Below are 15,535 nucleotides of genomic sequence, written 5' to 3'. Positions count from 1 at the left end.
TGAACCAAGGCAACACCTTAGAGAATTAACCACCATTCCTTGTTACCACGAAACACAGGCCACCATCAAGTTTTCCTGATGAGCTCAAAAATTTCTTTTTCCATTGATTTCTTGGTATTTTGTTTGTTTATATAGAGATAGAATTGACATGAACATATTTGTTTCAGGTGTCCAACATGATCTGAACCACAGCCATTACCCAATGATTGCACAGTAAGTCTAATGAACATCACCATACATAGTTAAAATTTTTTTCTTTTTCTATTTTTTAAAAAAAGATTTTAGGGGCACCTGGGTGGCTCAGTGGGTTAAAGCCTCTGCCTTCGGCTCAGGTCATGGTCTCAGGGTCCTGGGATGGAGCCCCGCATCGGGCTCTTTGCTCAGCAGGGAGCCTGCTTCCCTTCCTCTCTCTCTGCCTGCCTCTCTGCCTACTTGTGATCTCTGTCTGTCCAGTAAATAAAATCTTTTAAAATTAGAAAAAAAGATTTTATTTATTTAACACAGAGAGACATCACAAGTAGGCAGAGGCAGGCAGAGAGAGAGGGGGAAGCAGGCTCCCTGCCCATGTGGGGCTTGATCCCAGGACCCTGGGATCATGACCTGAGCCGAAGGCAAAGGTTTAACCCACTGAGCCACCCAGGTGCCCCTAAATTATTTTTCTTTTGATGAGAACTTTTAAGATCTGCTCTCTTGGTAACTTTCAAATAGTAATACAGTATTATTAACTATAGTCACCATGTTGTACATTACATTCCCAGGACTTAACACATTTGGTTTCTTTGCACTGGATCCAAATAAAGTCCACAAATCATGTTTCTTGTCATGTCTCCTAAATCCCTTTTATTCTAATCCAGTAGTTCTCAAATTAGAGCACGCATTAGAATCCTCTGACTGTTCTGTGAAAGCACAGATGCTGGAGGGGGCTGCACCCCCAGGGCTTCTGACTGGAGAGGGGCCTAGGAATCTGAATTCCAAATAACTGCTCAGACAATGCTGCCAGAACTTGCTCAGAAAAACACTGCTCTGGGTTCTTCCTCCTCTTCTCCAAGCCCACCAACCTTTGTTACAGAAGGAGACCCGCGTGCGCCTGGGTGGCTCAGTGGGTTAAAGCCTCTTCCTTGGCTCAGGTCATGATCCCAGGATTGAGACCCACATCAGGCTCCTGCTCAGCGGGGAGCCGGCTTCTCCTTCCTCTGCTGCTCCTCCTTTTTGTCCTCTCATTCTTTCTCAAATAAATAAATAAAACCTTAAAATAACAACAACAACAAAAGAGTGTGGATTTACTCCTTGCTTCTAGTGTGAATCCTTTATCTTTTTCCTCCTTCCCCCATATTTCCTATAAGTCACTGGTTCTCAGCCCTCTGGGAACTTTCACAAAATGGGTCTGGGGACTCTGACATTCACCCAGAAGATTCTAAGGGCGGGACGTGGCCGCTGCTGAGAAACAATCCAAGGGCTTCATCCAATGACCCCAACTACCTGAATCAGTTCTTTCATTGGAGATTGCAAAATGGTGGTTTATCTAATCTATCCATCTTTCTTAAGGGGGAAGGCGGGGGGGGGGATTTTGAGGAAGCTAAAATGAGCACGGGCTGTGTTTGCTGTTGCTGCAATCACCTCCCATTGCAGGAAAGAACACACCAATTTCCTCTGGAGCCAGCCCACCTCTCAGATTTCTGTCCCGAAACCAGATTCTGTCACGTGGTCTCAGCCAGCCAATCAGCACGTTCCATCACTTCGGCGGGGGGGGGGCAGGCAGGCGATGGTTTGGAGACTTGGGATGAGATGACCAGCTCCCTTGATGCTCACCTCACCTCGCGAGGGCCAGGCCACAGAGCAAAGACACAGAGAACAGTTGAGAAGCTTGGGACAGTATTGTGAGTCCGTGGGTCTAGCTCCCCTTTGAGCTCTGCAGTTCATACATTCACTCAACAAACATAGTGGAGCGCCTGGTCTAAGTCACGAATGAACTCTTTTTACTCAGAACCCCCCCCTTTTTAAAAAGATTTTATTTATTTATTTAACAGAGATCACAAATAGGCAGAGAGGGAGGCAGAGAGAGAGGAGGAAGCAGGCTCCCTGCCGGGCAGAGAGCCCCATGTGGGGCTTGATTCCAGAACTCTGGGATCACGACCTGAGCCGAAGGCAGAGGCTTAACCCACTGAGCCACCCAGGCGCCCCTCTCAGAACACCTCTGACACCAAATGTGTGCGCGTGTGGAGGGGTTTCACACCAAACCACTCTCTCGGGGCACCAATGGGATGTCCTAGAGTTCAGTTCTTACATTAACTATCCAGTATTGCGGCAGATACACAAACTTTAGGGCTCAGTCCGACTAGACTGCCCCCTCTTCAGATGCGGGTTTCAAGTATTGGGTCTCGGGGTGACCCATACTTCTGTCTGACTTGGCTCCAAAATCAGGGGGCTCCAACAATCCCCCTTCCCTGTCAGTCTTGATAATTAAAATCTCACAGTGCTCCCTAAACATTTCAGTTACAATTTTTAATTAATTATGAAAGGATGTAAATCAGGAACAGCCAGACACATAGGGTACACTATGGAGAAGGGACGGAGCTTCCATGTCCTCTCCCAGCATGCCTCCTTTCTAGCACCTTCACTTGATCTTAGCCAAAAGGCTGAGAAGCGATTCCTTTCGAGCACCTTGATGGGTTTCTAATCTAGAAACTCTCTGAATCAAGCAGGGGGTGGGGGAGGGGAAGGGGAGGGGTTGGGGGAGAAACAGGGCTGAAGAGGGAGCCAACCTGGGGCTCCCTCCCAGGACCCTGAGATCATGACCTGAGCCGAAAGCACTTAATGGACTGAGCCAGCCAGGCCCCTCATTTTTAGGCTTTTTATGGAAATTTCATCATTTAGGTATGATGGATAAAATCACTGGCCATTGGTGATTAACTCAATCTCCAGCTTGTCTTCCCTCCACTTCCCAGTCAGGTGGCTGGGCTCAAGGCTCCCACCCTCTAGTCTTGGCTTTGTCTTTTTTTCTTTTTTTTTAAATTTTAAAATTTATTTGTCAGGGAGAGAGCTAGTGAGCTAGGTAGAGCACTCCCAGGAGTGCCACCCAGGGGTCCCATGGCTTGGTCTTACAGGACAGCAGCTCCCATCCTAAGCCACCTAGAGACTCCAGGCCTCTCATTAGCATACAAAAGACACTCTTACCGCTTGAGAAATTCCAAGGAGGGACGCCTGGGTGGCGCTGTTGGTTGGACAACTGCCTTCGGCTCAGGGCGTGATCCTGGAGTCCCGGGATCGAGTCCCACATCAGGCTCCCAGCTCCATGGGGAGTCTGCTTCGCTCTCTGACCTTCTCCTCGCTCATGCTCTCTCTCACTGTCTCTCTCAAATAAATAAATAAAAATCTTAAAAAAAAAAAAAAATTCCAAGGATTTAGGAGCTGTGTGCCAGGCCAGGAACAAAAACCAAGTTTTGGTTTTTTCTTTTTTAATTGTATCAAACAGGAACTGAGCTGGGTGTGGTAGTGAAAAATACATTTGAGGAACTGATATTATATTGAAAGACACACTTGTTAAGTTAAACAAGTAAATTATATAGTAGTTTCCATTCTAGAAGCTATGGGGAGAAGGACACAGGAAAAGGACACCGGAAATGCTGCAGAGAAGCTGCAGTATGAAACAGGGAGGGGACAGAGGGAAAGGGAGGGCCAATGGGAGAGTGAGATTTGCACAAAGGTCTGAAAGAGGAGGTGAGTGAGAGGAGCCATTTGACTTCAGGCAGACAGAACAGTGGGTGCAAAGGCCCTGAGGCAGGGCCTGGTGTGTTCAAATAGCAACAAGGCAATGTGACTGCAGCAGAGCAAATGTGGGGGGCAAGTGGGAAGAACTGAGAGAAGTAACAGATCAGATCATGCAGGACCTTATGAGTTGCAGGGAAGACCCAGGCTTTTACTCTGAGTGGAGGAGCAATGGACAGTTCCGGTATGGACAGGATCCCACCAGCTGCTGTGTGTGTGGGGGGGGCACAGTAGGACTAGTTGGGGCAACATCACCCTCCCTACCACACAGCAAACTTTCCAGGGCCAAGCTGGTGGGCATGAAGCCTGGCTCCCGAAGCCCCAGACCTAAGCCTTCTCCCTAGCCTGATCCAGACTCTGCTGCGTTTCGCTTGGCCCTCGACCCAGCATCTCCTTGGCTGTAAGTCAACTACCCTATTCCTGAAAACCACTTCTCACTAATGGCAGTAAAAGAAAAATTGCACAGGGACAGACGGCTTTATTTCCTCTTGTGGATAAACGTGCTTGTCTTTCCGAGTGGACATCAAAGAATTGCTTCCACAGAAGAACCATGTCTGGTACAGAAATGACCCAAGTTGGGAGCTCACTCTGTAGTGTTTGGGGATCATAGGGGAGAAGCCAGTTCATGGAATTAGCCCTTCAACACCGAGTCTAAATTTCGCCCCTTACTTGCCTTTCGGAATGGATAGGAGAGAAAGACCCAAGAGCATGATCTCTGGGAAGGCCAAAGAAAGAAAGAAAATGAAAAAGCAGAACCACAAACCCCCAACTGTGGTCATGGCCGTGGAAAAATGAGCTGCTTAAAGCAAATGCTGAGAATGTAGGACCCAGTCTCACGCTCCCTCTCCAGATCCCAGTCCCCTTGGAGTTAAAATGTGGTTTTCCCACAGCCTCTGGCTTCATTTTTGTTTGTAAACTCAACAAATCTCCTTCCCTCCGACCAGCCCCTGCTGCCACCCCTGTGCCCGCGGGATCTCCCAGGACAGTGGTTTTTGTTCCACCCAAAATTATAAAATAAAAACTTATATTTTTAGAAGAAACAAACAAAAAAACCCCTTTCCTACATTATTCCCAATTTTGAGACGACCGAGGGGCAGCTAGCTGTCTCAGTTACTACTTAAAGCTCAACTGTCCAAAAATCATGTGTAAACACGAGGCTTACTTCAAGTCAAGAGCAAGGCACAAACAGAGCTTTTTTTTTTTTTTTTCCCTTATCATGCGGGCTATGACAAGTTGGCTTGTCCCTTAGTTAAGGGCACTTTGATCCACCATTTTTTTTTCTGGCAAGCAGCTTAAGGAAAATGGACTAGCTCACAGAATCTTGACAGCCCACGGTGCATCTTAACAGGCTTTTTTTTTTTTTTTTTTTAATAGCTGCTTTAATTTCTCTTTTATGTTAAAGTAACCAACATTTTTGACTCCTGCCCCCAAACATCCCCCAAACTCACTATATGTGTTTCCAGGAACTTGACCATTTCACCCATCATCTGGATTGTTGACTTACAGAAATGCCCTCACTTTGAAGATGTAAGGGCAGTCCTTGGTAAGGGACGAATGGGGCCCTCTAGAAATAAATTCAAAGCAGAGCTTCTAGAAAGAGCCAAGTTCCACTTGAACCAGATCTTCCTCACTTGCAGGAGGAGGAGGCTGAGATTTTTAAGGCTGTATAGCAAGTGGTTTTGGTGGCAGGGCCCGGGGGTGGAACTCAAACCATCTGTTTAGACCATCCTCCCTGGGTCTGTCAAATTCTGGGATGTTAGCTGGTGTTCCGGGCCATAAACAGGAGCCAGGCCACTGGAGTTTGGACTTGGGTGGGCAGGAAGGCCACTGAGCTGGGGTGGGGGTGGGGTGGAGATCAAGATGGAGATCCCCAGACTGCACATAAGCTCCCAGCAGGAGCCCCTGCCAGCTGGGGACCCCCGATCATGTGTCAACCAGGGACATTGATTCCCAGCCCATTGCCATCAGCCCGCCACTCCCAAGTGCATCTGTGAAGAGTGTGTAGCAACAGGAATTACCCAATCTTGCCTTCTCGCCCCTTCAGCCCAACCCTACAGCTTCCCTTAGGAGGAAACATCCTCCATTCCTCCATTAGTAGGAAACATCACCTCTCTGGTCCCCACTGATGATGTGGCTCAGGAAACAGGGCTCTGGGTCTTCAAGGGTCCTTGACAGGGAGGAGCCCAAGTCCTTCCATTGGCAGGTCGCCGGCAAGGGCCGGAGATGGGAACATTGCTCAATTTCCTTCTCTAGCAGGATGTAAGATGTGGAAAGACCTTGCTTAAAACATCACCAGCCAAATGGGGCCCGGGAGAGGCAGGTATGGGTGGGAGGGCCCAGGCTCCTGACTCTGAGGTTAACTTCCGGCAAAAAGTTCCGAGTGGGAACTCCACGGGTTGGGCCATCCTCTGCCCAGCCTGATGGGGCCCAGAATTCCAGAATTCATTCCAGGGATAGGAGATGCTGCAGTAGATAAGCCAAAACAGTGGCGGGAGTGCAGGTGATGTGAAATCCTGGGGAAGCTCAGAAGGCACTTCTGGGGTCCCTGAAGCTGGGGTGAGGGGGCTCTGACTTCCTGTCCCTTTACAATGGGAAAGCTGCTCTAATTCGGCTTGCACAGGCAGAGGGTCTGCAGGCCAGCAGGGAAGGGTCTGCGAGGGCTAAAATCACCTCCCTGCCTTGGAAGCTTGAGGGCTGAGGAGTTTCACAGGCAGGCCTGGGACCACACCAGGGGCCTCCGAGAAAGGTATCGCCTTCCACGTCCCCAGGGATGAACTCTGAGGACCCACCCTACAGGAGGAAGACGATGAAGCATCTTCGACCATCTGGTGAACACCAGGCAATGCCCCACACAGAATGGACAAGGATGAGAGCTCTAACCCCAGAAGGCACTGTGGAGGCCCTCCCACCAGAAGGGGTGGGACACACTGCCCCTCCGTTAGGATTCCTGAAAGGCAGCAAACTCGTGCATGTCAGTGCCCCCAGACTCTGCCCACCATGCAGAATCCCCAGGGCCTGGAGCTTGTGTTAAGGCTGTTCAGGCAAGTCGGAGGTCATGCAAGAGCCAGGGCAGCCGGCGGGAGGGAAGGGGGCACCCTGAGCTTGGAAACAGCCCTTGTGGCTCATGCCTCAGTCATAGTCCCTGCCAAGGCCGGAAGGGGTAGGCAGGGATTGGGGACCATCTCTAGCAGCTGCAGCTGCTGGGCTCAGGGGGCGTGGTGTCCCCCAAGGCCGGGCCTTTCCCATTGCTCCCCGGGCTGGAGCTGGGGTCTAGGGACTCATTCATCTTCTCACAGATGACGTCCACCAGGCGCTCAAAGACCTGCTTCACGTTGATGTTCTCCTTGGCGCTGGCCTCGAAGAACTCAAAACCTGGAAGGACACGAGGTGGAAACAGCAGTGAGACCCCCGGAGGGCAGAGCCGGGGCTGTGACATCACCCAAACCTGGTCTCCAAGCCCAGGTCTGCCCTTCATGCGGTTGTGAGACGTTGACCGAGTGCCTCGGTCTCTCGAAGCCTCAGTTGGCTCATCTGTAAAAAGGGAACAATGCTGATGCTGATAAGTCTGTGGCAGCAGCCCCTGCTGGGCTGTGCCACCAGCCTCTTTGTCACAAAGCAATGGCTAAGAGTCTAGCTAGTAATGTTCCAGGACCCAGAAGGCATGTAACAAACGGTGGGTTTCCCAGCGTCCGCAGGGCGTCTGCAATGCCCACGGTCTTGACCCACAGAACATATTAAAAGTGGCAATAATGAGGAGCACCTGGGTGGCTCAGTCAGCTAAGCATCTGCCTTTGGCTCAGGTCATGATCCTGGGGCCTTGGGTTCAAGTCCTTGGGATGAATCCTGCTTCTTCCTTTTCCTCTGCCCCTCTCCTGCTTGTGCCCATGCTCAAGTGTGCTCTCACGCTCTCAAATAAATCAATAAAATCTCGGGGCACCCGGGTGGCTCAGTGGTTTAAAGCCTCTGCCTTCAGCTCAGGTTATGATTCTGGGGTTCTGGGATTGAGCCCCGCATCAGGCTCTCTGCTCAGCAGGGAGCCTGCTTCCTCTTCTCTCTCTCTGCCTGCCTCTCTGCCTACTTGTGATCTCTGTCTGTCAAATAAATAAATAAATAAATAATTTTTAAAAAGCAGTAGCAATAATGGTAATAAATAAGCAGCAGCAGCAGCAAACACCCAGGTGCCCCTAACTTGTCTTTCATTTAAAAACAAAAAGCTGGGGCGCCTGGGTGGCTCAGTGGGTTAAAGCCTCTGCCTTCGGCTCAGGTCATGATCCCAGGGTCCTGGGATCGAGCCCCGCATTGGGCTCTCTGCTTGGAGGGGAGCCTTCTTCCTCCTCTCTCTCTGCCTGCCTCTCTGCCTACTTGTGATCTCTGTCTGTAAAAATAAATAAATAAAATCTTTAAAAAAATAAAAATAAAAACAAAAAGCTTGTCCTGGGTGCCTGGGTGGCTCAGTGGGTTAAGCGTTGAATGCTCAATTTTGGCTCAGGTCATGATCTCAGGGCCTGGGATGGAACCCAGCTCCTTCTCCCTCTGCCCCTCCCCCCACCCTCTCTCTCTCTATATCAAAAATAAAAATAGGGCGCCTGGGTGGCTCAGTGGGTTAAGCCGCTGCCTTCGGCTCAGGTCATGATCTCAGTGTCCTGGGATCGAGTTCCACATCAGGCTCCCTGCCAAGCAGAGAGCCTGCTTCCCTCTCTCTCTTTCTCTCTGCCTGCCTCTCTGTCTACTTGTGATCTCTCTCTGTCAAATAAATAAATAAAATTTAAAAAAAATTTAAAAAAATAAAAATAAAAAATAAACATTTTTAAAAAAAATTTACAAAAGTTTGTCCTCCAAAAGCTAGAAGGTAGTACAAAGGCTCTGGGGACTCGCCCATGGTCCCTCAGCTACAAAAAGTGAACTGCCGACCTAACAATAAAGGTGTACATGGCAATCCTTCTTGTACCCCTAAAAGGCTGGCTCAGGCTCTGCCTACAGGGGGTTACCGCCCGGAATGGTCCGAGATAACATCCACACCCACAACACCCACCCAGCTGGGCCAGAAATTCAAACACCCACCACATTACACAGTGCAGGGTAAACACAGCCCTCTCCCAGCACTTGTCATGCTGTACTATAAAAATGCAATTACAATTAAAGAATTGTGTGTGTGTAATTATCCATTTACTAGCCGTCTCTGTTACTAGAATGCCAGCTTGGGGAGGGCAGGAGCCTTGTCTTGTGCCTGGCACAGAGCAGGTGCTTGGAAACTATTCGCTGAATGATGGATTGAATGACAGAGGCAGAGCATGAACTCAAATCTTTTACCCCAAGCCTACTGATCATCACTGTCACACCACTGTCTTCCTAGGCAAGCCTGGCATTTCCTTTTTTTTTTTAGATTTTATTTAATTATTTATCAGAGAGAGAGAGAGAGAAAGAGAGAGTGTAGAAGCATGGCGAACGGCAGGCAGAGGGAGAAGCAGGGTCCCCGCCCAGCAGAGAGCCCAATGTGGGATTCGATCCCAGGACCCCAGGATCAACCCAAGCCAAAGGCAGGTGCCCAACCGACTGAGCCACCCAGGCGTCCCATGCCTGGCATTACCTTATCTGTGCATGGCTCTGCCTCAAACAATCTGAGTTCTTTTTGTAATGCTATTTTTTTTCCTGATTATAAATAGTGAAGAAATTAATTAAAGTTAGAAACTACCAAAAAATATCAAGATGAGTAGAAAAGCTATTTATAATCTCGTGATCCAGAAACAATTACTACTGGTGTTTTGATATTTTGCTTTCCACTTTTTTTTTTTTTTAAGATTTATTTATTTATTTGACAGACAGAAATCACAAGGAGGCAGAGGCAGGCAGAGAGAGAGGAGGAAGCAGGCTCCCCGCCGAGCAGAGAGCCCGATGCAGGACTCGATCCCAGGACCCTGGGATCATGACCTGAGCCGAAGGCAGAGGCTTTAACCCACTGAGCCACCCAGGCATCCCTTGCTTTCCACTTTTTAAAAAAATACAAGTACAGAATTACTGGGGTTGGGTTTGTAGGGGGTATTGCACGTACACGCGTGCATCAAATTCTGTCTCCTGCTCCGTACGCCAGTATTTTAAACTTTATGACAGAGTAGGAAGCCCCCTCACCCCTAGTCACTAGATGTTCTCTGCAAGATGGGGGCAACATCTGTAAGTATCCAGCCCATGGATGGGAATCGTAGCTGATTTCACCTGTTCTATGACTGACTGGGGATCTAGGCCCCAACTGTACAGGCTTGCGTTGGTGGTATAGTGGTGAGCATAGCTGCCTTCCCAACTGTACAGGCTGACTCCCCATCACAGCTGGAAACGAGACCCCAGTTGGAGCGCCCAGAAAGACCAGGGAACAGGGGAGCAAGTTCAATCACACCACGAGGGAGCAGATAGCCAGATCTCAAATGGGAGATTCCTTCGAACAAAGACCCAGTCTGTCCAACAAATAGTTGGTAAGAAAAAAAAAAGACTGTGTGTAGTCCGGGGTCCCTGAACTTTCTCTGTAAAGGGCCAGATAGTAAATATTTGAGGATCTGTGGGCCGTTATGGGGTGCCTACAGCTTTGTGTGCAAGCATCAACAAGAGTTCACAGTCATGGTGCCTGTGTGACTCAGTGGGTTAAAGCCTCAGCTTTAACCTCAGCCTTCAGCTCAGGTCATAATCCCAGGGTCCTGGGATCGAGCCCTGCATCGGGCTCTCTGCTCAGCAGGAAGCCTGCTTCCTCCTCTCTCTCTCTGCCTGCCTCTCTGCCTACTTGTGATCTCTGTTTGTCAAATAAGTAAATAAAACCTTTAAAAAAAAAAAAAAAGAGTTCACAATCATGCTAGCTAACACTCAGATACAACCGCCTGTGTGCCAGACTGTGACACCGGCCTATGTCATATTCGTTTAGTCCCCACGACAGCTTGATGAGCTGGGGCTCTCGTAACCTCCATTTCACACAAGTGGAAGCACAGGCCCAGACAGATGAAATTACCAAAAGCAAGATCACAAGGTGAGGGAGAACGAATACGAGTTCATGTTCAATCAGGGCCCGTGTTGGCTTATTTCATCTTTCTAACAGCGCCCTGAAGGAGACACGGTTTTCACTCTGTTTTCCAGATGGGGCAATGGAAGCACAGAGAGGGGAGGCGATGTGCCCAGGGTCATACAGCTACTGGGTTGCAGAATGGGAATCAAGCTCCTGAGTCTGGGTTCTTACGAGCCCTCCCCTGTGGTGGTGGTTACATTGCCTCCTGCAACGAAAGTTCTATGCAGGGCTTTGAATTCTAGAATACTCCAGGAAAGATTTCCTTTTAGCTTAGGGGCACCTGGGTGGCTCAGTCCAGCATCTGCCTTCAGCTCAGGTCATGATCCTGAGGTCCTGGATGGAGCCCTGCTTCAGGCTCCCCGCTCAGTGGGGGGTCGCTTCTCCCTCTGCCCCTCCCCCCAACTCATGCACTCTCTCTCTTAAATAAATAAAACCTTAAAAAAAAATTTCCTTTTAGCCTAAATTTCCATTTGTGTAATTCAAAAACGTAGCCTGAAAACTACTCCTCCCATCCCAGTGCCTGGTCCCCAGTTCTTGGATGCACACGGGCCGCCCCTGTTACTAGATGTTTCCGTACCCTTCTGGAGTTTCTTCGGGCAAACCTAAGTGTGTATTCTTATTCATACATATTTTTATACACTCCTGCAGGGGCAAGCTCTCAGCAAACTCTGAGTCACAGGCCAGATCTGGCCCATCACCTACTTCTGTCAGCCAGGTCTTACTGACGGTCACCTTCCTTCCTGTAAGCTCGCTGGCTGCTTCCAGGTGGAGCTGAGGGCACTGACAGTGACTCTCTGCCTGCAGATTACTTCCTGTCTGGCCCTTCAAGAAAACATTTGCTGAGCTGCGAACTAAAGGAAGCAGCCAAGCCCACTTCTCTGCCGTTCGCTCTTCCCCGAGTCCCGTATCCCAGAGATGTTGCCACAGCAGAGCGTAAAGAACGCGTCTGTCCCTTCTCACATCTGCGTAGTGCTCTGCCACCTGACTGTGCTCTATGTTTCGAGACATCCCCGCCGTGAGATTGCTAACAGTTCTTGTCCCTCCCGCCAACAGTGCTGTGATCTGAGACACTCGCCACTTCCCACATGAGTGGGATGTTTGGAGGATACATTTCCAGCAATGTTTTTGCCCAGTCGGGGTTCCCAGGACAGTGGGGAGGCTCTGTCACTGAATTCCCTGAAATTAAATGCAGAAGGTGGCATACCTGTGGGTATTTTTCTGAGCAGAGCCTCAAAGGGCAACCCTGTGGTTGGACCCAGGCCCTAAGGGTGGGGATTGGGGTTTGGTTCTGGGGCCCAGGCTGGGCACTAACCGAGGTCATCGGCGAGCCTCCGGCCATCCTCAGTAGGCACGACCCGCTCATCTTCCAGGTCACACTTGTTCCCCACCAGGATCACCTGAGCGTTGTCCCAGGAGTAGGTCTTGATCTGCGTGGCCCTGTGGAGTTTGAGGGCCATGAGGCTAGAAATGGGAGAGTCAGAGGGATAGGGTGAAGGTCAGGGTGTCAGTGGTCTGCGAGCACTCACCAGTCCTGCACGGCGGCGAAGGACTCCTGGTTGGCCACGTCATACATGAGCAGGAAGCCCATGGCTCCGCGGTAGTAGGCTGTGGTGATGGTGCGGTAGCGCTCCTGGCCCGCCGTGTCCTAGACACACAGCAGGGTCAGGCCACCAGAAGCTACCCTGTTCCTCACGCCATCCCTGCAGGGCCCTAAGCGGGCCACCACCCTGTGCTCACAGCCCCAACCTGATGGGAGGCATGGCCCTGCCTCTGTGGAGTTCCCAGTCTGAGGGGTCGGTGGCCTCTCACAGACTTGGACCTCATCTCGAAGAACAGACTCCATGACCCCATACAAGCGCCACCTGGGCCAGAGAGTGCGGTCTCCATGCTGACACCCCGGTGCGCGACACCACGCTCATCATCATCGGCAATGGCGGCCATGTTGGGAGCGAGAGTATGTCTCTGAGGAGTACACAGGTCTGTGGGGGATCCTGCAATGGGACCCACACCTCTTCCCCACTGGTCACCAGGACTTCTAACCCGCCTTGGGTTAGCAGCTGTCTGCCCCTCAGACCCTATAGGGCAGAGCATAGTCTCCTCATCCTGATGAAGTCACCTCCGAGATAACCCGCCCCTCCCCCACTCTTCACACCTACCCCAAGCCCCCTCCCTGACTTTGGGCCACTCTCTCTCCTCCAGGGCCCCTCCCCACAGCCCTCCACCCTGTCAGGGATGTCTCTGGAAGAACCCCAGCCCCTCCTGGGTGAGCACAAAGACCCCTGTCCCTTTGCCCCAGATCCACAACGGCCGCCTGGCCCACCCAGATCTGCAGCTTGATCCTCTTGTCATGGCGATAGACCGTCTTGACCTTGAAGTCGATGCCCACGGTGCTGACAAAGGCAGGTGTGAAGGAGTCGTCCGCGTAGCGGAACAGGAAGGACGTCTTGCCCACACTGCTGTTGCCGATAAGCAGCAGCTTAAACATGTAGTCAAAGTTCTGGTCGGCTGCATCCCGCGGGCCTGTCGGGGGGTCTCCGGCTGATGCCATCTTGGCAGAGAGCCTCTGGAGGGGCGGGCGGGGAGGCCTGGAGTCCTGAAGAAAAATAAAACACGAGGAATGGCTCCAGCATATACGCCAGACCCGGATTCAAATCCTGACTCCGCCCCTTGGAGGCCAAGTGACCTCAGAACATCCCTTGCTCTCTCTGGCTTTCAGGGTCCTCCTCTGGAAAATGGGGACGCTTATCCAATGCCAAGACCCAGGCTGTGGGGGCACATGGGGTGCCTCCTCTGGCCACTGAGGAGCCAGACCCTGCAGAAGGTACAGGTGTGGACTTTGCCCCAGAGTGAGCAGCTGGCTTGGCCCAGGTGTGGGCTGGGGGGAGGGGGGCCTGCCAGCTGGCTAGAGCCCCCCCTCATGGCCTGGGTGTTGACTTTGGCAGGGACACTTGCCCTGACCACCCCCCCACCGCAACGCTGAGTTTAACCCCATCCCTGGCCTCCACAGGGAAGGGGGTTTTAGCGGATAAAGCCCGGGTTTAAAGCCCAGCTCTGGCCCCAAATGGGTCCTGACACCTTCTATTTGTCAAAGGGGTGGGCCCCATCTCCTTCAGGGCAGGGCTGACTCAACCCAGCCCCAACCCACAGAGTCTGCAGTGACCGTCCTCAACTCTAAGCAAGCCGCACTCCCCTCTACTCCTGATCCTTCCTTTCTTGTTAATCTGAAGAAGCTGGGCTGCTTCATCTGGGTCCTTAGCCCTCACAGCCTCCCTAGGCCTCAGTTTCCCCAGCTGTCTATGGCCACGCCTTGAGCTGCACAGGGAGGCTCCAGGAGGCCTGGGTGAACTGAGGGCACAGTGGCAGAGGAACCCTTAGCAAAGCTATTTCTCAACAGCCTGTGGGGCTTTTTTCCATTTTAAAAGAGGACCGAACCTGCCCGCTTTCCTGCCCAGCCCTCAGCCCCACCCGGTGTTCCGGGAGAACGAGTTCGAGGAGGGGAAGACAAGAGGCAGGAAACCTTTCCCCATGCTGGGCAGGGCTGCCAGACTGGGGCCCTTTCCCCAGGCCCAGACCCAGCCCACCTGTCAGCCGGCCCACCTCTTCCTGACCATCTGGCCACCGTCCCTCACGCCTGGCACTAGATAAGGGTCCCCGGAGGGCTCGGCCCTGTCCCTCTGCTGGATGTGGGGCGCCCCCGCCAGTGCAGGGGGGCTCAGGAGCTTCCTCCCATCACCATATGGTCCCATCTCATGTTCCCAGCTGGGCTCTCTGCCCCGCCCGCGCCCCATTAACGCTCCCCGAGCAGCCCAGCTGGGTGGGGGCGAGGGAAGGAGGCGTTCCCCCACCGCCCGCCTTTGTTCCCCGGGCCCCGGGCCGCTCCTCTAGCCCCCGGCCCCCCAGACCTGCTGGGACGCGGAGGTGCGGGGCGGGATGCGGTTCCTCGGAAGGGACTACCTCGCGTCGGGGGGGCGCTGCCCGCGGGCGTTCCTTCTTCGAATTCGCTGCGGTCTGGCTCCAGCCGCAACGCCGACCCCTCACCCGCCGCCGCCACCACCACCGCCACCGCCACCGCCGCTGCCCGCAGCCACCCGGATTCCGCACGGGCTCCGCCCAGGCAGGGGAGGAGGGGCGGCTCCTCGGAGAGGGCGGGGCGGGGCGGGGCCGGTCCGGGGCGGGGCTCGCGAACGCGGGTCGGGGGGGAGGGTGGAGGGGCTGGACGCTGCTCGGAGCTGCGAGCAGCCTAGGGCCCGCCCCCCAACAATAAACTTTTCACTTTTCCTAACTATGTGTAGAGCTCCTACTCTTTGCAGGAAAATGAAGAGCGTGGATTCTGGAGTCAGGTTCGAATCCCAGCTCCCCCACTTTCTAGCGCGGTTTAACTTTGGACGTGCTACTTAACCTAGTGGGGCCTATTGCCCCCATCCCTCCAGCAGTCCCTAACAAGAATCCCTAACTCACAGGCCTGTGCGAGCTAGGCCCCTGCGGGCTAGGTCCCTAAAGCGGGCTAGGTGCCTGCGAAATATTCCGCAGGTCCCTTAGAATTGAACCTTTTCCAGATAAGGAAATGGAGCCTCAGAGAAAGGCACCTCTTTGCCTGAGGCCAGACACGAGGAAATCTGGCATCCGGCCTTACATGAGGCCCCAGAATTTTCTTCAAGGCATAAGAAGATCTGCAGGCTTTGCTGGAGTCAAATCCCAATGATTTGGATCCCAAATCCCAATGACTGA

The 15,535-nt window shown here is 52.2% G+C and overlaps 1 protein-coding gene across 2 annotated transcripts; it reads right to left on the bottom strand.

Moving 5' to 3' along the window:
- Positions 1-4,223: 4,223 nt before the first annotated feature.
- On the bottom strand, positions 4,224-14,839 carry RAB3D (RAB3D, member RAS oncogene family). 2 transcript variants are annotated; one of them, XM_044254168.1, is made up of 5 exons: positions 14,762-14,839; positions 13,128-13,400; positions 12,334-12,452; positions 12,120-12,244; positions 4,224-7,137 (listed from the first exon to the last, which is right to left on the bottom strand). In XM_044254168.1, exons 2-5 carry the CDS (start codon positions 13,353-13,355, stop codon positions 6,950-6,952), a joined length of 660 nt encoding a protein of 219 aa, XP_044110103.1. In that variant the 5' UTR covers positions 13,356-13,400; positions 14,762-14,839; the 3' UTR covers positions 4,224-6,949. The 2 variants fall into 2 exon arrangements, with proteins under 2 accessions (XP_044110103.1, XP_044110102.1); XM_044254167.1 differs by having other exon boundaries at positions 14,710-14,835.
- Between the last annotated feature and the right edge of the window lie 696 nt (positions 14,840-15,535).

The sequence above is a fragment of the Neovison vison genome, chromosome 6 (assembly GCF_020171115.1).
Source record: "Neovison vison isolate M4711 chromosome 6, ASM_NN_V1, whole genome shotgun sequence".
Classification (NCBI taxonomy): Eukaryota; Metazoa; Chordata; class Mammalia; order Carnivora; family Mustelidae; genus Neogale; species Neogale vison.
Note: the sequence above shows the minus strand (reverse complement) of the source record. Positions and strands in the feature narration are given on the sequence as shown.